General features: G+C 37.3%; 2 protein-coding genes across 10 annotated transcripts in view; one reads left to right on the top strand and one right to left on the bottom strand.

The window, feature by feature from the left end:
- Window positions 1-427: 427 nt before the first annotated feature.
- MRPS18C (mitochondrial ribosomal protein S18C) lies at window positions 428-5,204 on the bottom strand. 3 transcript variants are annotated; one of them, XM_049630802.1, is made up of 6 exons: window positions 4,979-5,093; window positions 3,678-3,730; window positions 2,288-2,371; window positions 1,230-1,287; window positions 653-712; window positions 428-567 (listed from the first exon to the last, which is right to left on the bottom strand). In XM_049630802.1, the coding sequence occupies exons 1-6, from the start codon at window positions 5,076-5,078 to the stop codon at window positions 491-493; spliced, it is 432 nt and encodes a 143-aa protein (XP_049486759.1). In that variant the 5' UTR covers window positions 5,079-5,093; the 3' UTR covers window positions 428-490. The 3 variants fall into 3 exon arrangements, with proteins under 3 accessions (XP_049486759.1, XP_049486760.1, XP_049486761.1); XM_049630803.1 differs by lacking the exon at window positions 2,288-2,371; XM_049630804.1 differs by lacking the exons at window positions 428-567; window positions 1,230-1,287; window positions 2,288-2,371 and having other exon boundaries at window positions 656-712; window positions 4,979-5,204.
- Window positions 5,205-5,284: 80 nt separating this feature from the next.
- Window positions 5,285-23,412, top strand: part of HELQ (helicase, POLQ like) — a 42,701-nt gene continuing 24,573 nt past the window's right edge. For 3 of the 7 annotated variants that reach the window (XR_007457816.1, XR_007457817.1, XM_049630795.1), the window contains exons 1-9: window positions 5,285-5,693; window positions 7,175-7,889; window positions 11,635-11,813; window positions 12,854-13,054; window positions 13,518-13,590; window positions 16,070-16,167; window positions 17,630-17,728; window positions 19,007-19,152; window positions 21,479-21,718. Coding sequence is in view for 5 of the 7 variants with exons in the window: in XM_049630795.1 (XP_049486752.1) it covers window positions 5,505-5,693; window positions 7,175-7,889; window positions 11,635-11,813; window positions 12,854-13,054; window positions 13,518-13,590; window positions 16,070-16,167; window positions 17,630-17,728; window positions 19,007-19,152; window positions 21,479-21,718 (1,940 nt within the window). In the remaining 2 variants the exon portion in view is untranslated. The other 4 variants (XM_049630796.1, XM_049630797.1, XM_049630799.1 and 1 more) reach the window with 4 other exon arrangements.

Here is a 23,412-nt window from a genome sequence, read left to right as displayed (position 1 = left end):
TTAAATATTGGTAGTTAGAAAATCTAAGCAATTTCAAGTCTACACTTTGTCACATGGAATTTGGGCATTAATAAAAGCATTCCACCTTGATGCAACCATATGCCTAAAATCCCATTTACAAGACAAAATCTGGGACTAAAGTAAAATTCCAAGTCCTCTATTCCATACTTAAAATCCCACTATGAGTTGTATATGGTATGAGCTAAGTGGGGACCAGATAAAATGACAATCCTACAGTACCAATTTTTAAAGTTTGTATGTATGTAAAATGTGATGAGTATTAACATTTTAAATAATGTTTCTTTAATGAGCAGTGGAAGCACTTTTTCCTTTTAAGATCTCAATTATTAAGAATTTAAAACTTACAAGCGTTTGGCAAGATTTAGCCTATTTTCTACTCAAAGATTACTAAATCTTCTAATTTGAGTCAATATTAAAACCATACAACCATTTATTGTAAAATACATTTACTGATGATAAGACATGTAATTTACTCCCGATACTTGATGTTACAAACTTTAGGGTCTTTGAGATATGCAGGATCCTTGTATGTAACTGGCATAAACCCTGTAAAAAAGAATGAAAGTTCTTCACAAAAGATAACGAGCAAAAACTTTCAATTAGCCCAATTCAGTTTTTCAGATGCTCTTACCCATTATTTGAGCTCTCTTAATTGCTTTTGTGATTTCTTTCTGTTTCTTCCCACAAAGACCTATGAAAGAAATGCTTTCATATTCATAAAAAAATGTCAGCACTCAAAATGCACAACAACTATCTTAAGGAGAGGCTAGAAAACCTGTAAACAGCAAGGTAGTAAATATTTTAGGCTCTGTGGGCCATACAGTGTCCTAATTTAGTCTGATGTAGTCACAAAGTGGCTATAGACACTACGTAAAGTAAGCTATTTACAAAAACAAGTGGTAGATCCAACTTGGCCTAGAGGCAATTGGCCCCAGGTTTAAATAAATAGGAATGATTATAGTATACTCCAAAACATCAATGCAATTTTCTTAAGCCCTAATTTTTTTTTACATGTCCGCCTGTAGTTAGCTCTGAGCATAAGAAGACATGTAAAATAATAGCCCTTTTGGCCTACAAAGAGGCTTTCTCAAAGTACTGTCATATCTGGACTAATAGTGATTTATAGCACAATCTGAATATCTGCCATTTTTCTTAAATAAGTAGATTTATCTAATTTTTATAAGTTGCTATAATAGAAAACAAAATACCTGTTATGTGCCTTCCATAAATGCATCCAGTAAATGGAGATACAAACTGGGACAAAAGCTGTTTTGAGTTTTATTTGGAGAAGAAAAAAAATTTATATCAATACATTTGTTCAACCTTGATTGTGTAAATTAAAAAATGTATATATCACTGTCAAGTTATGTAAAGACTTAATTTCAGGCAAAATTCATTAAATAAAAATACTATGTCCATTCTATTAATAGATCATCTTTTTAAATGAAAAAGCTAATTACCAAAATTAACATCTCTTATCCAGTGTGTCAAAAAAGTCTATACAACAGCTTAATGAGCACTTGTTTTCAGTGCTAAAGCTGTTTCCTTGACCTCCACAGATACTTTCCTAAAATACTATGCTTAGCATTAAACATTTCATCTATCATGACAGGCTATCACATTATTCTATCAGACTACAATGAGGTCTTCAACAGGTACATCAAGCCACTTGCCATAATTTTGTGTTTTATTAATTTAAATTCTTCTTTAGTACTTTTCAGGTCGCAGGCACTGTGCTGCATAATCCTCCTGACGTGCTTTAAATTTAATGGTTTTGCTCCTAAGGCAGCTATCACTTTATGCTACTGTCAGGATACTTAACTCCAGAACCATTCTTGCCCGTGATTTGCCACTTTTAATTTGCTGAGCCCTGGACAACAAATAAAAATACCTTTGAAGCAGTGATATTGGTAGTGTATCAGTACAGAGATCAACTTCAGCAGAGGGGCTTTTTCCAAATTGTTAACTCTACCAACTAAGAATCCCTGCATAGTAAGGTACTGGTAAGACCTTTAAGGCAGAGGGGGGAAAAAAAGGAAGAAAACACTGAGCTGAAATAATAGATGAGGGAGAGCCAAAGGGCTCTCATTTTAATAAAAGGGATGCCTTGTACATAGAAAACCAGATTTGAAATTATGAAGTTACTACAACAGGTGCCTCTACACAAAGCCTGTTATAAAACTGACTTGATTCTCTTTAGTTATGACTAACAAGGGAGCAAAAATCCTAAAATCAAGTATCATAGTGAAGTAAAACCATATCTCACCTGTACATTCTTATAATCTACACGTTTTCCACACAAAATACATTTTTTAAGAGGCTCCTTATAAGGATTTTCCATTGGAATGGGCTAGGATAAAGGAAAGAAAAAAATCTAATAGTTTAATGTGTTAATATTAAAATAGAATTAAATCTTAAGGTTACCACATTTGAATCTATCCAAAGGATTAGCTGTACCTTTCTTAATATGAAAAAGAATAAATATGACAGCTTGGCTTGTAGAAGAAAAATCAAGGTTTCTAAAAAAGAGTCACCATTTTAAGGATTTCAGTGTGTTTATAAACGTTTTGTATGCATACTTTGGTTTGGCTGAGGAAGAATTAAATCATGGAGGAGGATTCTGGGATAGAATACAATCTCTGTTTATGGCAGGATACCTTTCATGGCCCCAAACTGCTTTATATCTCAACCTTTTTGGTTTTTCTGTCCTCACTACTACCTCCAATGCTTCTGTCACAATGCCTCCCGTCTATAATCAGTACAGGCATGTCTCCAATCAAGATATTCTTATCTAGAAATGGCTTTGAAGACCTTAACCCCCTGTAGTTGTATGCAAAATTTCAAGTGAATGAAATTGTGAGCTTTTTTCTGAGAGCCCATATTTTATTAGCATCTCAGGGGAATTTATGACCTATAAAACAGCTCTAGTAATGTCCTTTACTCTCTTGAACTGTGGTGTGCATTAAATGACCAAGAAGGATGCTCAAGGGACTAGAATTCTGTTTTCCAACCCTTCAGACTCTTAATCCAATTTATATGCAGCTCACATGTAATGATTACATTCCTTCTCTACACTGTGTTAAAATGTTTTGTATGGTTTGATTAGTGTCAAATCATCTTTGCATATAGCAGGAAAAGCTATACTGGCCAAGCCCAAAGCTAGCACTTGAAACCCATAAAAATACATCTACAGGCTAAAAGAAACTGTATTGAACATCCTGGTTGTAAAACTTTAATTTTGATCACTCACTTACTAAAACACCAAACCCACTCCCCCCCAAACTCCCCCAGTAATGAATGGCACAAAGAACTGAATCTGAAATGGAGAAGAGACTTTGTCCAATTTCTCTGTTGGATATTCTGCAATTACTGCACACAACAAAACTACCTTCTTTAATTTCTAAAGCACGTATCTTTAAATTTAAGATCTAGGAAGAAAAGTATGGTCTTACACAATTGATGCTTCTTGGTAGATCTTTAGAAATTCTCTTACTTCCAAGCTCTCTTAAGTGCTGATTCACCAATGAATTCTAATTTTCAAACTTTGATTATTTTCTTAATTGTTTTGTCGTCCAGCTGAACTTTATTCAAATAGCTAAAATGTAAGAATTTGCTCATATTTGCAAATGCCTTAAAGGGAAGAAAAAAAGCCTTACCAGGTCCTCATTGCTGGCTACCTGCGTATATTGTGAACAGCTTCTCCACAGCACTGCAATTAAACAGAAACAAACCAATTCTTTTTGTTAGCTCTGTAACTAAAGAAATATTTTTGTTTTTATGGAAGCAAGGTGAACCAAGGGATACAATATAAAAGAAAAGTTTGGGGGCACCTGGATGGCTCAGTCAGTTAATCCGATTTCAGCTCAGGTCATGATCTCCCGGTTCACGGGTTTGAGCCCCAGGCTGGGCTCTGTGCTGACAGCTCAGAGCCTGGAGCAGATTTCTGATTCTGTATCTCCCTCTCTGTCTCTGCCCCTCCCCCACTCACACTCTTTCTCTTTCTCTCTTTCTAAAATAAACATTTAAAATTTTTATTGAACAAAGAGATTTTGGGGCGCCTGGGTGGCTGTTGAGCGTCGGACTTCCGCACGGGTCAGGATCTCTCAGTCGGACTTCCGCTCAGGTCAGGATCTCGCAGTTCGTGAGGAGCTCCCGTGTGGGGTTCTGTGTTGACAGCCCAGAGCCTGGAGCCTGGTTCAGATTCTGTCTCCCTCTCTCTGCCCTTTCCCCACTCATGCTCTGTCTCTGTCTCTCAAAAATGAATAAACATTAAAAAAGATTTTTTTTAAAAGAGGTTTTATATTTACAAACAAGGACAAGATAAAAACCTCTAGAAGTGAGGCAGAGTAAGATTTATGATGAATGTGCTTTCCAAGGCTTTGGGGAAAAGGCATATTATTTCCCTACCCCTACAACCTCTCACCTGCTCTCTTCCTGAAGTTTATTTTCCCTTCACTCAAGGTTAGAGGCAGATTTTGATGGAAATACCGGGAAAGCAACAGAAAGGCACTGTTATACCATAGGGAAAATGTAGTAACAGACCCCCCAAAAGAAAGTATTGACAGAAAAGATAACGTGCAGAAATTATAGATTCGAGAGCCCATGTCACCATTTCGCCCTGATCTGGAACGTTAGACATCCCCTATAATCTGCTGCTGGGTGACTCTGGAAATGTACTTTCCTTACCAACTCTACCCAGAGCTCTCAAGCAAGTACTCTGAGAATCAGGAGATCACTCTCTTCGTGTGGTTAAAAAAGTGTACTCGACGACAATCACGCACCCTTCTGCCTTAAAACACTAGTCACGGGCCATTACAGATTCCCACGTATCCTGGAGAAGCTCTTAATCGCCTAGAAACCGGCGTCGTTTGGCTAACAGTGACCACTCCACCAACCTAATTAGGGCCAATGCAACGGCTGCAATGCCACAAAAGAGCATAGGTTATGGAAACTTTACCCGCGTGAGTCTTAGGATCTCTGAGGCAGAGAGCTGGCTTTATGAAGTACGCCAACTTTTTCCTCCCTAGATCACTGCAAACACCAACCAGCGCCGCCATGGATCCTCGCTCCTCCTCTTCCTTATCCTCTTTCCAATAGTCCTGACGAGTCGCCTCCGGGGTTCCTCCCTTGGTGGCCCGAAAACTCGACTCAAAGGTTCCGCTGGCGAACCGAAGTCGGTAAGGTTTTCAATGCGCCTGCGCAGCACCTTTTCGTTCAACCCTTCACAGGCACAAGCCTGGGACACCTATGATTGGACAAGGAGAAGGCGGGCCCCTCTGCGCGGGCCTCCGCTTCCGGTTTGAGTGCCGCCCCCCCCCAGCCTCCCGGCAATTGATTTGCGATATTACCCTAAGGTGGATGGATAGGCGAGCGCGGTTTCCCGTCAGTTGGTACCCTCGCCCAGTGCTCCACTCCCTCTTCCACGGGGGTTTGGCGGCTGGGTCACGCGGGACGAAGTTCGGGCAGGGTCCTCGGCCCCTGCCATGAATGAAGGTGGTTCCCGCATCCGCCGGCGGGTTGCTGTCCGCAAAAGGAACCGGCCTAGCTTAGAGAGCATTTTTGCCTCCCCCACCGCCGCCGATCTCCAGCCAGGCGATGAGGAGGAGGAGGACGAGGAGGAGATAATGGCTGGAAGTCGGCGGAAGAAAACCGCGGAGGTGCAGCCGGTCGAGGTACAACCGCCTCAGCTCTCAAATTCCCCAAGGTCCTGGTCTCATTGTCCACTTTTGGAGCGATGATGTAAACCCAGGTCTCCTAGCGTGCATGCCCACTGAAAGAACCCTGGGAGACCAGCTGTAGAAGTGATGGAATTTGAAACTTCAAAACTTCGGCAGTTCCCTTCTTAGATGCAAACAATTGACCAATTATCTACTAGCCTTCATTTGCTTACTTCGTCTTTGTTATCGCTGTTAGTCCTCACTTGTGAGGTATTATTGCTTTGCTATCCTCATTTTTTTATAGGTATGAAAGTCATACTTGCAGCAAATAAGTGGCATGACTGAGATGCAAATCTAGATTTCCAGGTTACTGCTGTTCCTACTGTACTAATAGAATCTGCCATTTATTGCACACTCATTATGTGCGGGGTATTTTGTTAAGCTTAAGCTATTTGCATTTTACAACATTAATCAGGCCCTGAGAAGTTAAGAAACACTTATTTTTTCTTAATGTTTATTTATTTATTTTTTTGAGAGAACATGAGCAGGGGAGGGGCAGAGAGAGAGTGGGACACAGGATCTGAAGTGAGTTCCTTGCTGACAGCAGGGAGCCTGATGCGGGGGATTGGGGAATCAAACCCACAAACCCCTGAGCTGAGCGGAAGTCAGACACTTAACTGACTGAGCCAGTCAGGCGCCCAAGAAACTGGGTTTCTGACTTCAGGTCTTGCTTTTTTTTTTTTTTTTAACATTTATTCATTTATTCATTTTTGAAAGACAGAGTGAGTGGGGGAGGGGCAGAGAGAGAGAGAGATACACAGATACACAGAATCTGAAGAAGGCTCCAGCTCTGGGCTGTCAGCACAGAGCTCCACACGGGGCTCCAACTCACTGACGATGAGATCATGACCTGAGCTAAAGTCGGTAGCTTAACCGACTGAGCCACCCAGGTGCCCCTTCAGATCTTGCTTTCTTAATCACTTCACTGTACTGCTACCTCTAAATTTACATCTCCTCTGTTTAGTAGATCATCCCAAGTCAGTATGCAGACGCTCCCTTTCAATTCCAAATTCCTAGGAACAGAATTTCCTTGGAATGTCCAGTGGTACAAGCATGGTTCTGTTACAAGCTGGTCTTAGATTGGAGTATGGGAGGGGAAAAGATAGTGCAGTTCTCAGAAACTTCTAGTGAGATGACATTTCAAGGGATGTCGGTTGGTCTTGCTACCTTTTTAGGATTACCTTTAAGGATTTAGCACTGACTAAATCAGGATCCCTGTATCACCATACACTAGGAGTGCAGTTTAGGCAAATCACTTACACACTCTGGGCTTCCATTTCTTCATCTGTAAAATGGAGACGATAATACCCATTTCATAGGGTGATTTACATTAAGGTCTATAATCCATATAATTACACCCTGGTATAGCCTGAGACTGAAACTTTTATTTATAGTGAAGCTAGAATTGACCATAAATCTTTTCATTTTCTTTCCAGAATAATGACAGTGAAGAGGACATGTTTGGTGACTATGATAGCTTTGCTGAAAACTCTTTTTTAGCTCACGTTGATGACCTGGAACAATATATGCAGCTTCCTGAACATAGGAAACATGCCTCAGACCTTGCCACTGACGATCTTTGTTCAGAAAGCGACAGACACAACAAACTCAGCGTTACTACCATAGACAACTTTACTGAATTAAAAATGGATGAGCACACAAAGAACGAGAGTAGGCAGGAAGATGTCTGTATTGAACCTGAACCTGATCTTTTGTATGATATACCTTCCTCCCAGGTTTTATATTTTGAAAATTTGCATAATTCTTCAAATGATTTGGGCGATCAGTCTACCAAAGAGAGGGATTGCAACTCCTCCTCCCACAAGACTGTGAATGAGGAATTACCCCAGAATAGCATAGAACAACACCAGCAAACTGATGATTCCTCTTCTAAAGTCAGAACTAGCTCAGAGGAGAATAGAAGAAAAAGTCTTAAAGAACATCTAAAAAGTGCCATGACTGGAAATGCCAAGGCCCAAACACCAATATTTTCTAAGACTAAACAACTCAAAGAGACTCTCCTATCTGAGGAGATTAATGTTGCCAAGAAAACAATTGAGTCATCATCAGATGACCTTGGTCCTTTTTATTCATTACCCAGCAAAGTGAGAGACCTTTATGTTCAGTTCAAGGGAATTGGAAAATTATATGGTAATGGTTTTTGCTGAAATGAAAAAACATTTACCATAATTACCATAATACTTGTGCAAATCAATAGAAAGCAGATGCTCCCATGGTCACATATCTCATCTTAAGATGAATCAAAATATCAGTTCTCTCAAGCCTTCCATTCCTATCCTGCTGCTACTGAACCTCTTCCCTTCATGGTCACACTTCTCAAATCTGTTATCTTTGCTGTCTTCCTTTCCTCACCTCACAATTCTCAGCCCACTCCAACTCTGGGTTCTGTGCTCTCACTTGAGATATGACTAGGGTGTCTAAATCCAATACTTTTAGTTCTTTCTAACTTCTTAGTAGCTTACCAGACACAATTAACCAGACCCTTGAAACACGGACTTCTTGACTTCTTGACATTCCACTCGTTTTTATCTCTGATCGTCTAGTTGCTTCTCAGTTTTCTTAGCTGGTGTTTCCTTGGCTGGCTCTGTCTTCTCTACCAAAACTCGAAATTCCTTTTACTATTCATGTCTTGAGTGACAGCATCAATATTAGTAATACCACTGATTAAAACTAAACATCTCTGAAGACAGCTGAAGTTAAGAGTTAAGTGCAAAGAGATAGTATTAATAACAATAAATGTTGTAATGTTTTTCAAAAATCCTGGGTCTTTGCATATATTTCAGATATGTGCCACTTTAGGCAAAGAAGGGATGGTTGCTGCCATCCTCAAAAGATGAGCCTATCAACCAATCACTTCATAAGTGTTTCTGAAACTCCTGTCTTAGTACCTTACGAACCATATGAAAACACGGTTCTCATCTCAGGGAGAAGACAACCAGGTGGAGAAAGGACACAAAGTCTAATGTAAGACTAAAAGGGTCTAATAAATTCTAAATTGTGAGGTTTGCAGTTAAAGAGCTAAAGGTGTGTATTGCCCTTGAAGCAGGCGTTCGCTTTCTTCCCTCTGCTTTTCTCCTAGCTCCTTGTTCTTTGTTTAATCCGCATCTTCTGCCAGAGCGAGTTCTCTGAGGACAGGGCTATCTCTGACTCCTCTTTTTCTTAATTAACTACCACTGTGCCTGGTAGGCTCCGGTTGGTTCTCAACTGCTGGGGCTTGTCAGCCTAGTTGTGAATTCTGATCCTGTCACTTAAACACAAGTTTTGCACTCTGAGCCTTAGTTCCTGGTCTATTAAAAAGTAAGTAACAATCGTGGTTGTTTTGCAAGCTATGTTCTGCATCAAGGACATGCGAAATGAGACTTGGGTAATGACTATCAATCGTTATGTTGGTAGCTTCTAAGTAAGAACTTGAGTAAATAACAAGTTTTTAAATCTCTTTTTGCTTATCAATCTGGTTCGATGACATGACCAATCTAAAGCATAAATATGTGTGTCACTTTTCATTGGGCTAAAGTAGTGGTTTTGAAAGTAATTGTTGGACAGCAGCAGCAGCAGCACCTGGAAACTCGTTGAAGTAAGTATTCTCAAGCTCCACTCTAGACCTACTGAATCAACCTCTGGGGGTGTGACCTGGCAGTTGGCTTTAACAAGCCCTCCAGTGGATCCTGGTGTGCCAAAAGTTTGAGAACCACTGAGCTTGAGAACCTCAACCTTACGCTGTTATTATTTTTTTGCCTTTTTATCATAGAATTGCATGCTTAATGGGTTTTCCATAAATGTCGAGAACTAAGTTAATCATTTTTTAGTGGGTGAAGATAAGTGATATTGCTAAGTATTTGTTATTTTGGTCATTTTATACTTTAAAAAAATCTGAGTTGGATGAAATGCGGATGTGGTCAAGGTGTATTTTTGCACAGATACCTGCAGTTTCATATATAATGGGTAATACCAGCCTGAAATATTTTTAATATGTAAGTATTAAATATTAAACATAAGTATTTAAGTATTTTTGAGACATTTTTATTCTTAAATGTTTATTTCTTTTTGAGGGGGAGAAGGGAGGGAGGAAAGGGAGAAGGGAGGGATAGAGAGGAAAAGGGAGACAGAATCCCACGTAGGCTCCATGCTGTTGGCACAGACATGGGGCTTGAACTCATGAACCATGAGATCATGACCTGACCCAAAATCAAGAGTCAGACACTTAACTGACTGAGCCACCCAGGTCCCCCCTTTGAAATATTTGTAAAGTGAAAAGAAGTCATTTGCAAATATTTGGGAATCACCAAAATGTAAGAAATTAGTCATTTGGCTGTTATTCAGATGTAACTTTTTAAAGCTTTGCAATATATCATATTAGTAGTCACCTTTTTTTATTTAACTTTTTTTGGAAAATGTAATACATTCAGGTACAACTTTTCTATGTATATATTAGTTTCTAATAATCTGTACATAATTGGTTAGTTACAGTCTAACACACATTTATAATCTTTCATTATATATTGAGCATGTATAAATCAGTCTACCACCTGCTTTCAGGCTGCAAAGAATATCATATGATTGCAATAATTTATCCCACCTTTACCCTTTGATGGCTCTTTGTTTTATATAAATAATGCTATGATGAACATCTTGCACATAATCTTGTTTTTATTTCTATAGGTGTAGAGACCTAGAAGCAATACTACTAGACCAAAGACAGTGTGTAGGGTTGTTGTTGTTGTTGTTGTTTTTTAAATTAATTTATTTATTTTGGAGAGGGGAGGGACAGAGAGAGGGAGAGAGAGTATCCCAAGCAGGCTCTACACTATCAGCACAGAGCCTGATGCAGGGCTTGATCCTACGAACCGTGAGATCATGACCTGAGCCAAAATCAAGAGTTGGACACTTGACTGAGCCCCCCAGGCACCCCTAAAAAGATTATAGTATTTTATGCTCTCATCAGCCACACATAAGAATGTCTCCTTGTCCCCAGTCAGCTCCAGAATTTCTATATGTGGGGCTATTTGTTTTTAGTAGTTACTTGTATTTTATTTCGCCAACCGAGTAGGTAGCAGTTGAGCGTCTTTTCACGTATATATTAGCCATTCATATTTCTTCCTGCTGTGAAATGTCTTATCATATCCTTTGCCCATTTTCCTAGTGATAAAGTACTGATGCACATTTTGAAGACTTTTGATGGTCCACATTGTCAGATTATCCTTGAGAGTAGTTACTCTAGTTTTCAAAACTCTAGTTTTGTTTTGGATCTGATTTGGTCCTTTTAGTGAATTCCACCTTGCTACGTTGTGGAATTCCTAGATGTGCCGGTTAAGAATCCTAGTCCTGTGGTTTAAATATTCTTACAGCTCAAAATGGTATTCAGGCCAGAGTTCAGCTCCCCATAATAGCCGGTTGAATAGTCTTTCTAACCATGTATAAAACCTCATGGTTTTTTTTCCCCCTCCGTCCCGTTTCTCTCTAGGATGTTGTGTGGGTAGATGAGAAAGGGAAGCTTACACAATCTCCTTGCAGAGCATAAGAGCAAAGCATTAGAATTCACACAGGTCTTTGTACTGTCCTTTAGCTCCTCTGATGGCTCAGGTGATACCCGAGGTCACTACCTGCTCTGTTAGAATCTTACACCTAAGTGTTCAGCTGGCGAATAGGTGGCCTAGTCACCCACTTCTTTGCCCAGGCCTGAATTAGAATTAGACTCTCGCTGGCTTGCCCATCAAGGACTGGGGATGTTTGACATTTAACAAGCATGTATAATTATACTTATTATTATGAGGAGATTGATACACAGAATGGAATTTGGTTTTTCCTTCTTAGAAAACTTTCTTAAGACTGAATTGTAGAAGGGGAAAGGAATGCTCTTTTTTTTTTAATTCTGTAGAATGGCAACATACTTGCTTAACACTGAATTCTGTGCAAGAAAGAAAAAACTTAATATATTCCTTGCCAACGAGTGGTGGAAAAACCCTTGTGGCTGAGATTTTAATGCTGCAAGAACTGCTTTGCCGGCGGAGAGATGTTCTAATGATCCTACCATATGTGGCAATTGTCCAAGAAAAGGTGTGATTTTTTTTTTAACAAGCAGTATTTGTTAACTGAATTTCATACTAAGATAGAAAAGGTACCATAAATGTAACAACTATTTTTTTTAAGTTTATTTATTTATTTTTGAGGGAGAGGGAGAGGGAGAGGGAGAACAGACAGGTGAGGGGCAGAGAGAGAGAGAAAGAGGGAGACACAGAATCCTAAGCAGGCTCCAGGCTTCAAGCTGTCAGCACAGAGCCCAATGTGGGGCTTGAACTCACAAACCATGAGATCATGGCCTGAGCTGAAGTTGGACACTTAACCAACTGAGCCACCCAGGCATTCCTGTAACAACTTTTTGTTGACTAAGAAGAGGTACTTCTATTAATGATGGAGAATTAATATTTTTGGGATGTGCAAAGCAGTATGTAGAACCTACCAAAAGTCTTTTCTAATATTAATTGCCTCTTAAAAGAAGAATTTTATTTTGTTTCTAAACTGGTGGGTTAAATTCCATTTTAAAAATTCCGTTGAGGGGCTCCTGGGTGGCTCAGTCGGTTAAGCGAATGACTTCAGCTCAGGTCATGATCTCACAGTTTGTGGGTTCGAGCCCCACATCGGGCTCAGTACTGACAGCTCAGAACCTGGAGCCTGCTTTGGATTCTGTGTCTCCCTCTCTCTCTGCCCCTCCCCATCTTGTGCTCTGTCTCTGTCTCTCAAAAATAAATAAATATTTAAAAAAATGTTTTTTACTTTCTGTTGATATTTAGCCTGCCTCTTCAAGCAGAAAGTAATCGATTATTTTATCAAAATAAGTGAGTTATGCTGATTTTTTTTACATTAAGAGGAAACATTTGAAATTTATTTTCACATTGATTATGTAATGTAAAAGTTGCATTCATTTTGCAAAGAGCCACACGTGAATTATGACATTTCTTAGATATATGTGTCTTATCTGTGACTTTGTTCTCATTCATTGGTATTATGTACTATTTTAGATTTTTAAAAAATAGACATGAGCTCTTAATAATCGAGTTAATTATCTAATTTTTTGCTTATTTTAACTGATATTCTAGATTTCAGGTTTGTCAAGTTTTGGTATAGAACTGGGTTTCTTTGTTGAAGAATATGCTGGAAGCAAAGGAAAGTTTCCCCCAATTAAAAGAAGGGAAAAAAAATCTCTCTATATTGCCACTATTGAAAAAGGACATAGTCTGGTGAACTCCTTGATTGAAACTGGAAGGATTGGCAGTCTGGGTCTGGTTGTTGTAGATGAGGTTAGTAAGTACTTTTATAGTTTATCATTTTATTAATAATTGTTTAATAATTATATTTTATTACTAATTAATTAATATCAACATGTATTATTATGTAGGTCCACTAATACCTCTATGAGGATAAGTAATTTATTTTAATATGTAGACAATACAGATGAATACGTTTCATGCTTAGTAATCTTAAATTCGGTTTTATGTTGTGTTTTTTGAAGAGTGAATATATGTGTATGTGTATATTCAATTTTATAATGGTGCTTATCAATTTCCAGGTGTGTCAGGATGTTGCCCCCAAGCCTCATTAACATAAAATATCAGTGGTACAATGCATGTGTACTCTAATTGCTATATCCAAAATGCTTAAGAATTCTAAAGCAAAGATTACTTGATTTCATATAAATACATGCGTGTTCTATGTAGGCATATGCAAATTTACTTTTCTCCCATTTTTTTTTAAATCTCAAAGTTACACATGATTGGTGAAGGAAGCCGTGGGGCTATACTGGAAATGACCCTAGCAAAAGTCCTCTACACTAGCAGTAAGTATTTTTTCAAGTAGAATTGATTTATACTCAGGAAGCCTGTGAAAGACTTGTGTCATTAGTTAGATTATGTAACAGAATAAGATACTCAAGCATTCTGCATTAGCTTTTTACTTCTTTCCTTTTTTTTTAGGTTTATCATTCTGCATTAGTTTTACTTCTTTCTTTTTTCTAAATCTACTTATTTTGAGAGAAAGAGAGAGAGAGAGGGAATAAGAATGAGTGGGGGAGGGGCAGAGAGACAGGGAGAGAGAATCCCAAGCAGGCTTCGCTCTGTCAGCAGGCCCAACACAGGCCTGAACCCACGAACCGTGATATCATGACCTGAGTCGAAATCAAGAGTCAGATGCTCAACCAACTAAGCCACCCAGGCACCCCTTAGATTTTTTTACTTCTAAAGTAAACTTATAAACTTTTGTTGGAGGAAACGGTATATGAGTAGAGCTGTGAATATGAAGGAAATTAACGTTTGAGGACATCTTGTTCCACTTACTAGTTGTGTGTACTTAGTCGTGTGACTCAACCTACTTCTTCATCTGTAAAATGGGGATGATGGTTCCACCCTGATAGGATCGTTGTGAAGATTATATGAGTTAACCATGTAAAGCATTCAACAATTACCTAGCACATAGCACTCGATAAACGTTTGTTGTTGCCACCACCATCAGTATCCTCATCATCAGACCAGTGAATATAAGTAGTCACTTTAAGGAGCTATTTGCAACATCAAATAGTCTTTCAATGTATATGAAATATTTATTCTAAATGTCTTCTTTCCTATTCATAGATGTGCTGTTGCAATGACTTATTAAATTATATATTGCAAGAGCTAATATATGGAAAAGTGATTAATTATAAAGGTCAAATATTAAGAATTATTTTACAATTTTTGATAGCAATATTATTTAGGCAGGTTGCAGCACTTTATAATCATTCGTTAAAAACAATTACTGAGTTCCTACTTTGTGCCAGACACTATTTTAAGTGCTAAGGCTCTAGGAGTGAATAACACAGAGTCCCAGCCTTCACTGAACCTGTTTTAGTGAAAGTGAGCAGACAGTAAACGGATAAAGAAGAAAACATATGGTGTATCAGATGGTGACAAATTCCATGGAAAAATATAAAGCAGAGGAAGAGAGACAAATCGTCACCTGCTTGTCAAATCCAGTGCATACTGACTGTCCTTGTCTTATTTTTCTTCAGCATTTGGTTGTTTATCATTCCTTTTTCTTTTAGGTGCTGAAACATTCTCTCTTGATTTCCCTACTGTCTGTCTGTATAGGGGATCATGTGTTACCACACGGCTGAGGACAGACTCTGGAGCTGGAATAAAATCCTGACTCAACTTTTAACGACACGTGGCCTTGAGCAAGTTATATTAACTGTGCCTCTGTTTCCTTCTGCACCAAAAATAGTTGATAATGGGATGGGTGAAATAAGTGAAGGTACAAACTTTACAGTTATAAACAAGTCATGAGGTTGAAAAGTACAGCATAGGGAAGATAGTCCATGATAATGACAGATGGTAGCTACACTTACCGTGGTGAACATTGTATAATGTACTGAATTGTCAATCACTGTGTTATACACCTGAGACTAATATAACACTGTATGTCAGCTATATTTCAATGATAAAAAAATTTTTAAAAATGGATGATAGTCATAAAACCTGCCTGACGGAGTTGCTTTCCTATGGCAAGCAGCCATTTTATACTGCCCAGGACATGCAGCCACATGAGTTTCACTCCACCTTTATTTAAAAAAAAAAAAAAAAAAAAAAATTGTCAACCTGATAGCAAGATCCCATAAAGGGCTTTATATGACAAGAGTTCAGGACCTACTCAGCCCCACATCCTACGTTATTCATCTGCCTGTAGCCATAACTGTGGACCATGTCATAACTCTTCCTAACAATAGTCCAGATTGTCAGCAACAAGCATATTTATACTCATTATTGTTGTTTAGAAGTTCTTGATAAAGATCTGACTTTTTGACAAGTGTGAGATTCTGTAAAATTCCAAATAGTAGCTGTCAAGATACCTGAAAGTTTTCAGTCTTTGACTGCCAGAATAATACTCTGGTAATATCTTTGTATTTTTCTTACTTCCTTCCCTCCCTCCTTTCCCAGATCACTCAGGAAGAATACAGAACTCAAAGAGGTTGCTAAGGGCACGTGGGTGGCTCAGTCAGTTAAGAATCTGATTCTTGACTTTGGCTCAGGTCATGATCTCTTGGTTCATGAGTTCAAGCTTCACATCGGGCTCTGCCGTGACAGTGCAGAACCTTCTTGGGATTCTGTCTCCCTCTCTCTCTGGCCCCTCCCCAGAGCACTCACTCTCTCTCTCTCTCTCTCTCTCTCTCTCTCAAAGTAAATAAAAATAAACTTTAAAAATAAAAATTTTAAAAGGTTGCTGAAATTACTATTTTGATACACTAAATAACACATTTTCCTCAATCCTTTGGATTTTTTTTTTAGAAACAACTCAGATTATTGGCATGAGTGCAACACTGAACAATGTTGAAGACCTTCAAGAATTCCTTCAAGCAGAATATTACACCAGTCAGTTTAGACCAGTATGTACCTAAGGTTTGCGCTGTATGGATTTGTTTTATATCATCTTACTCAGAAAGAAAAGTAGCTGGGGCGCCTGGGTGGCTCAGTCGGTTAAGCATATGACTTTGGCTCACATGATCTCACAATTTGTGAGTTTGAGCCCCACTTTGGGTGAGCTGGATCCACACTCTCTCTCCCTCTCTGTCTCTCCCTCTCTCTCTCTCCATCTCTCCTCTCTTTGCACCTCATGGGATTCTCTCTGTCTCTCTCTCTGCCCCTCCCTCACTCATGCATGTGTGTGTGCCCTCTCCTTCTCTCTCACAGAAATCAATCAATCAATCAATCAATCATTTAAAAAAAGAAAAGTAGCTAACACACCATATAAAAAATACCATAGAGTAGGTATACCATAGAAGGGGTATAATTCCAGTCACCATAGCTACATGCTGATAAGAGTTTGTGTATAAAGAACATAAACTCCATGGGGTCAGGATCTTAGCTTGGGTCACTTGCGTGTCTGTAGCACCTCAACAATACTTGGCTTATGGGCCTTCAATGAATATTTATTGAATTAAATTTTCCAGATACATTCTATTTTTCTACTCTTCTTAAAAATTTTTTCATTTGCTCAGAATTTAGTCATTCATATTTTGAGTCATTGGCATATAAAAGCATTTAACTTAAAAGTTAAAATATTTTCATATATTTATGCATTGGTAGTTACAATACTTTTTTAATAAGCTAAGACTTCATGTGGATTTAAATTTAAACTCCCTAGTAACGGTATTCCCAAAAGACTTAAAAAAGTAAATATATTTCTTAATTATCTGAAAGTAGCTTATAGTGAACATCTGCTCTGTCTGCAGTACTCATGTGCATATTCAGTGTCTAAGTAGCTTTTCAGAAAATAGTTATTGAGAATCGCCAAGTTTAATTTTAAAATTTGATGTTTTTACATTTGCATCAAAGAAGAGAATTTTCGAGACACTTGGCTGACCTTAACAGGCAAATTAGACACTCTTCTTTTAAAAATGCAATGAACTGTATTCATAAACATCTTTTGTCTACAAATACTTAAATTAAAGAGAATATGGTGGTATGTAGAATTAAAACTGATGACTGATGAGACAGAAAATTTTAGATCTTGAGGAATAACACAAATAACTCCTTAATAAAAGAGTGTGAACATTGGCTTATTTATACTTCTTGTGACGAATAACAGAAGTGTCTGGTTTCCTTTTAGTGGCTATTCAATTCAGAAGTATTTCTTTAAGGGTATTAATCCCTATTTTGATTGAAAGGGAAAAGAGACTCAAAGAAATGGTAAAGAAAAAACTTTTAAATTGAAGCATGTTTTGCATACCTTAGAAAAGCGACAGTTTTTCTATAGCTGTCCTTTTTTACAACATACTTCACAAAATTTTAAACTTGGAAAGAGGAATTTATATGTGGTATTAATTGCAAATGTCTTTTTAATGCAAGGTTGAATTAAAAGAATATTTGAAAATAAATGATGCGATATATGAGGTTGACAGCAAAGCTGAGAATGGCATGACTTTTTCACGTCTACTGAATTATAAGGTAACATTTTCATATCCCTTGAATATGAGGTTCCCAAACATTGTGCCTAGGTGCCCTGGGACACCACATAAGATTCACATGGGTGCCGTAGGATAGTTTAGATTTTTGAGAGAAACAGTGGATGCTTGACATCTGTTGGATACCATACAAACTACCACTTTGAGGTAGTTTCCAGTTTTAACATTAGATCACACTGTATTCCTTTCTATGATATTATATCTTAGTGAAGTCTTGTTTGTTTGTTTTTTGTAGTTACTGTAAACAAATACTGTGTGACAATCAACGTGGGACAGAAAAAAGAGTAGCCAGGTCCAATCTGATTCTAAGATTTGGAAGACTGTGGGGTGCTCAGTTGTGCGCACATCCTGTTCGTTAGCTATTATGGTTAAAAATGAAATAACAGTATCTTTTTCATTCAACTGATGTGTATTATTTATTCAAATGGCTACGAAATTGTGAGGAAATACGTACTTCAGTTGTTTGCACCTAAATACCTAATAAACAAAACTGTTAGGTATTTCTTTTGGCCCTGGGGCTCCATGAACCAAGAAAATCTGGAGACCTCTCCCTTAAATGTTTATTCATTCAGTAACAAGCACAAAACAACAATAAACTTTTGTGGGCTATGTAGTTCAGATATTGTATATAAAATGTTAATGTCTACTATGTTAATGTTTTGTGACTTATGTAAAGTATATTAAAAAGAGAAGAAAGGGATTTTACAATAGTTTAGAATTCCATAAAGATATATTTTAAATCTGTATCTTAGTTTTTAATAAAGTTGAAGGAAGTGAGATTTTTAAATAATTTTATATTTTTCTCTATGTTGAATTCCTTATGTCTACTTGATGAATACATTTTTTATTTCTGAAAATATATCCTGTAATGTGATTGAATCTGTGTTTTTGAAAACTGTTAGTGAAAGGCATGTCTTATCTATATGGTCCTTTGATCATTATTAGGCTCAATCTGTGTTTCTCTCTGTGGACTTTTTGTTTTGCTCCAGTGGAGCTGAACATGCAGTGGGGTTATTAAAACATTTACTATTTTCATTTTTGTAATTTAAAACTAAATATGCCTAACAAAGCCCTAATAACCTAAAAGTGGGACTTAATGTTTTAAAATTTAATCTGGGTCTCTTCTTTTCTTTTAAAGGATGAGATTTATTAAATGAGAACTTCAGAATTAAGTATGGTTTACTTACCTTTCAAAGCACACTGGTAAAATGACAGGTTTTCATGGTTGCTAACTACCTTGTTCCTGCATCTTGTTGTACAGTATTCTGATACTCTGAAAAAGATGGATCCTGATCATTTGGTAGCATTGGTGACAGAAGTTATTCCCAATTATTCCTGCTTAGTTTTTTGTCCCACTAAGAAGAACTGTGAAAACGTAGCAGAAATGATATGCAAATTTTTAAGCAAGTATGTTAATCTTTAAAAAATATTCTGTTTTATTTTATCATGATTTACATGCTATATATTCTGTTTATTCAACAAGCACTGATTATTTCTTGTAGAACATCATAACTACAGTCGATTTTAAAGGTCCTAACCTTGAAGAAAGTTTAACTGTGAGATTCATATATGTGAAATAGGCAAAGAAAAACTCTAAGGTTACATGGAAGAGAATGCTGACTGATATAATGGTTTTAGATCAATGATTCTCAACCTTGACTGCAAATGCATCCTCTCAAGGGCTTTTAAAAATCTCAGTGCCCAGGTTACATCCCAGAAAATCAGAATCTCTGCAGGTGGGGCCCAGGTATCAGGATTTTGTAAAACTTTCCAGGCAGGTTCAACCTGCAGCAAGTTCACCCACTGGCTATGGTAGTCACAGGCCCAGGCACTAATCACTGTGGATATGAATCATATCTTCAACTTAACCTTCTCTTTAATTAAATACTGTTGCCTTAGTTTTCTTAGTAAACTTTACACTAAAGTAAATAAATTTGAATTTGAATTGAATTTCTTAAGTAATTAAGAAATTTATTAACTTGTAACTTTATAGTATTTTAATATTCGCTCTTTTATACTCATAGCAATGGGTATAAAGTGACCTTAAGTATGAACAGTTCAGTTTTTTTCTGTATCTTTGTCCCATGTGTAGTTTTATCGTATATTTCAGACTTCTTTTTGGCCCCTTAGCCGGTGCTGTATCACCATTCATAGACAGTTATGGATTCTAATTCACCCTCACCTCCCCATCCAGTCCTACTGTCATGGATTGGTCTAATATAGTTAATTTACTGACCAGCACAATGATGTAGATGTTTAGGATAAAGTCAAGGAGTTTCCCATTTTGGTAACTAATAGTCTGCCTTTACAATGATGATGTTGATTATAAAAACCTAAAGAAATTAAATTATCATTGAGGTAGTCTCAGTAAATCATTTGTTTTCATAGAATAAGGGAATATAGCACCGGCTAAGCGATATGGAAATTTATTAGAGACTGACATTTCCTGGGAGACATGAGACTTACTAATTTTACCCTTGATTTATTTTGCTTTTGGTGATAATAGGTTTTGGGGGACATAAATGTTGGTGTTTAACACTGAAGCACTTAAAAATTTGGTTTTCTAGAATCCTTAGTTAATAATGAATTATAGTAGATACTTGATACTTTCTAAAAGAGATAGGACTTAACATCATCTGAAAGAAAATTTCCTCTAAAATATATTTTGCATATTACTTGCTGCTTTCATAAGCTGAATGTTCTGAGTATAGTTCAGTACCCCTTTTTGTGGCTCTTGATTAAGAAATGGTGAATCATGTTTTGAGCATACTTTCTTTATTCTGTAATTTATATGTAGATAAAGTAAATCTAGAGCTAAATGGGTTCTAAATGAGTATCTTTAAAACATGATTTCTTGAGGGGTGTCTGGATGGCTCAGTCCATTAAGCGTGTGACTTCAGCTCAGGTTATGATCTTACAGTTCGTGAGTTCGAGCCCTGCATCGGGCTCTGTGCTGACTGACCTCTGCCTGTCTCTCTCTCTGCTCCTCCCCAGCTTGCAACCTCCCTCTCTCAAACATAAATAAACATTGAAAAAAAAAAAAAAACTTTTTACATGTGATTCCTTGAGAGTCCTGTGATATCCACTTGTATCTTAATTATGTGCCTCCTTATCATAAATGTCACGGGAAACTGGTGTAATGAAATCCCCTGGGCAGTAGAATCTGGCTCTATGTCTGTTTAAAATAATAGGTACTCTTAGATGCAGAGACATTGTGGGATATTATTGAAGCTTCTAAAATGCTAGTGTTTAGACCATTGGTGTTTTACATAAGTACATATGATTTGATAACAAATATGTTTCCATCTTCACAGAAGCAAATGACTTAAAATTTCTTTAAAAAGCCAATAAAAATGTATGTTCTAATGAAAAAACTAATTGTAACATCTACAGCAAGTGTCTTAACCTGCCTTCATAGGCAATACAGGAATGAACTTCAGCAAGTCCATGAACTTATAAGCAAAGTGTTATGTTTGATGTTTATTTTATGTTTTTTTTTCCTTAGTCTTAATCATATTTTCATAGGACTCTGTGATATACAAAAAGATTGAGAGTGGCTCATAATTGATGAACTCAGAATCAGAATTCTAAGAACATCTTATGTACTTCTATTAAGGAAAGCAATATCATTTTTAATAAAGAACTTTTACACGCATCTACTAAAGTTAAAGCAGTAGGCACTTTGTTCCCGTAAGATCAAGGGTTCATATTTCTAACAGATCGTTTTTCCTAGGGAGTATCTGAAACACAGAGAGGAAGAAAAACATGAGGTGATTAAAAACTTGAAGAATGTCAGCAGTGGCAACTTGTGTCCTGTTTTAAAGCGCACCATCCCTTTTGGGGTTGCTTATCACCACAGTGGTTTAACAAGTGATGAAAGGAAACTCTTGGAAGAGGCCTATTCCACGGGAGTTCTGTGCCTTTTTACCTGCACATCCACCCTCGCAGCAGGCGTTAATCTACCAGCTCGAAGGTAAGACACACGTAAACTATTGGCCAGGCTTGAAACTTTTTAATTCTTAGCTTGCCAGGAGTTCTGTTGTTTTGTTCTTTCTCGGTAGTGGGTGAGAATTTATCAAATGTTTTTCCTCATTTGATGAGTTAATTGTGTGGTTTATTTCCTTTATTTTGATGAAAAATAACTTTAGTAGATTTCCTGGTATTAGAATTCCTTTTTTTGGTGCTCTCCCTATCTGGTTTTGACATTAAGGTTTATTTTTTTAGTTGTAAACAATTGGCAAGCTTCCTACCATTTTTATGATCTGAAAGAGTGTATTTAACATAGGGATTTCGTTGAAAGCTTAGAGAACTCATCCATAAAGACTTCTGAGTCTAGTATCTTTTTAGAGTAAGTCTTTGATTATCTTTTCAGTTACTACCAAAACTATAGGCCTGTATAATTGATTTATGATCTTTATAATTTGTGACTTTAAACTTTGTGACATTTTTTCAAATACATGTATTTTCTGTTGGGTATGCAGTTTTGGACATCTCCATGAGACCACAGTTAATCTTGTTACCAGCTCCTCTGTTTTCTATTTGTGATTCTTTGATCGGTCGATTTCAGAGAGCTGTGTTAGTCTCCCACTGTTATTACAGAGTTGTCAATTTCTCCTTTTTGCATTGCTAGAAGTTTTTACTTTGTATTTCAAAACTTTTGAAGTATACAAAGATTTACTTCAAATATCTTATTGTTGAATCATACCTTTTATCAATTAATAGGTCCTTGTTTTTCTCATTGAGTGATTTTACTTTGAACACTAGGACTACATTTTCTTTGCCGAGTTTATCTTTTTCCATTCTTTTATTTTCAACCTCTGTCACTGATTAAATTTTCCTTTTTTCAGATAATTGGAGAATTAAAAAGGAAATTATATATCCTATTTCTCTTATTCCAGTTGTTACTCTTAAAATTTTAAGTTATAATCAAACATGCTTTTCTGCCATTTTAGATTTAATCAATAACTTTGTCCTCTCCTGAACATAACAAGTCTTAGCATTTGTATATTCTCCTATACTGCCTCATGTATGTTGCAGCTTCCTAAAGTTTTAGTTTCAGATTTTTAATTTTCTTTCATCTTATAGTCCATCATTATTTAAACTATCCTATTAATTATACTTGTGTTTTGTTTACCACTACCTCATACTCACATATTCCTTCTGTGGTTTACTTTTAATTTTGCCATCATTGAGTAGTTATTTTTTTTTAAGTTTATTTATTTTGAGTGAGAGAGAGAGTTCAGGGGAGGGGCAGAGAGAGAGAGAGATAGAGAATCCCAAGCAGGCTCCACGCTGTCAGTGCTGGGCCCAAAGTGGGGCTCAATCTCACTACCATGATTTTATGACCTGAGCTGAAATCAAGAGCCTGATGCTTAACCTACTGAGCCACCTAGGTGCCCTGAGTAATATTTTTTTTAATGTTTATTTATTTTTGGGAGAGAGAGAGAGAGAGAAAGAGAGAGCACATCCACATGCACACACGTGAGTTAGGGAGGAGCAGAGAGATAGGGAAACACAGAATCCAAAGCAGGCTCCAAACTCTGAGCTGTCAGCACACTGCCTGATGCAGGGGCTCAAACTCATGAACCATGAGATTGTGACCTGAGCCGAAGTCGGATGCTTAACTGACTGAGTCACCCAGGCACCTCCTGAGTAATTTTTCTTTCT

The sequence above is a fragment of the Panthera uncia genome, chromosome B1, assembly GCF_023721935.1.
Source record: "Panthera uncia isolate 11264 chromosome B1, Puncia_PCG_1.0, whole genome shotgun sequence".
In the NCBI taxonomy this organism is placed as follows: domain Eukaryota; kingdom Metazoa; phylum Chordata; class Mammalia; order Carnivora; family Felidae; genus Panthera; species Panthera uncia.
The sequence above is the reverse complement of the archived record's forward strand: the minus strand, read 5'-3'. Positions and strand labels throughout refer to the sequence as shown.

What these genes read in the sequence shown, in the direction of transcription:
- MRPS18C (XM_049630802.1), bottom strand. Translation starts at nt 5,078, where the DNA reads ATGGCGGCGCTGGTTGGTGTTTGCAGTGATCTAGGGAGGAAAAAGTTG. An exon ending in TAGCCAGCAATGAGGACCTG is followed by an intron (nt 2,372 to 3,677) that starts GTAAGGCTTTTT and finishes CCTTTATCCTAG; the next exon opens with CCCATTCCAATGGAAAATCC. An exon ending in TTATGGAAGGCACATAACAG is followed by an intron (nt 713 to 1,229) that starts GTATTTTGTTTT and finishes TTTCTTTCATAG; the next exon opens with GTCTTTGTGGGAAGAAACAG.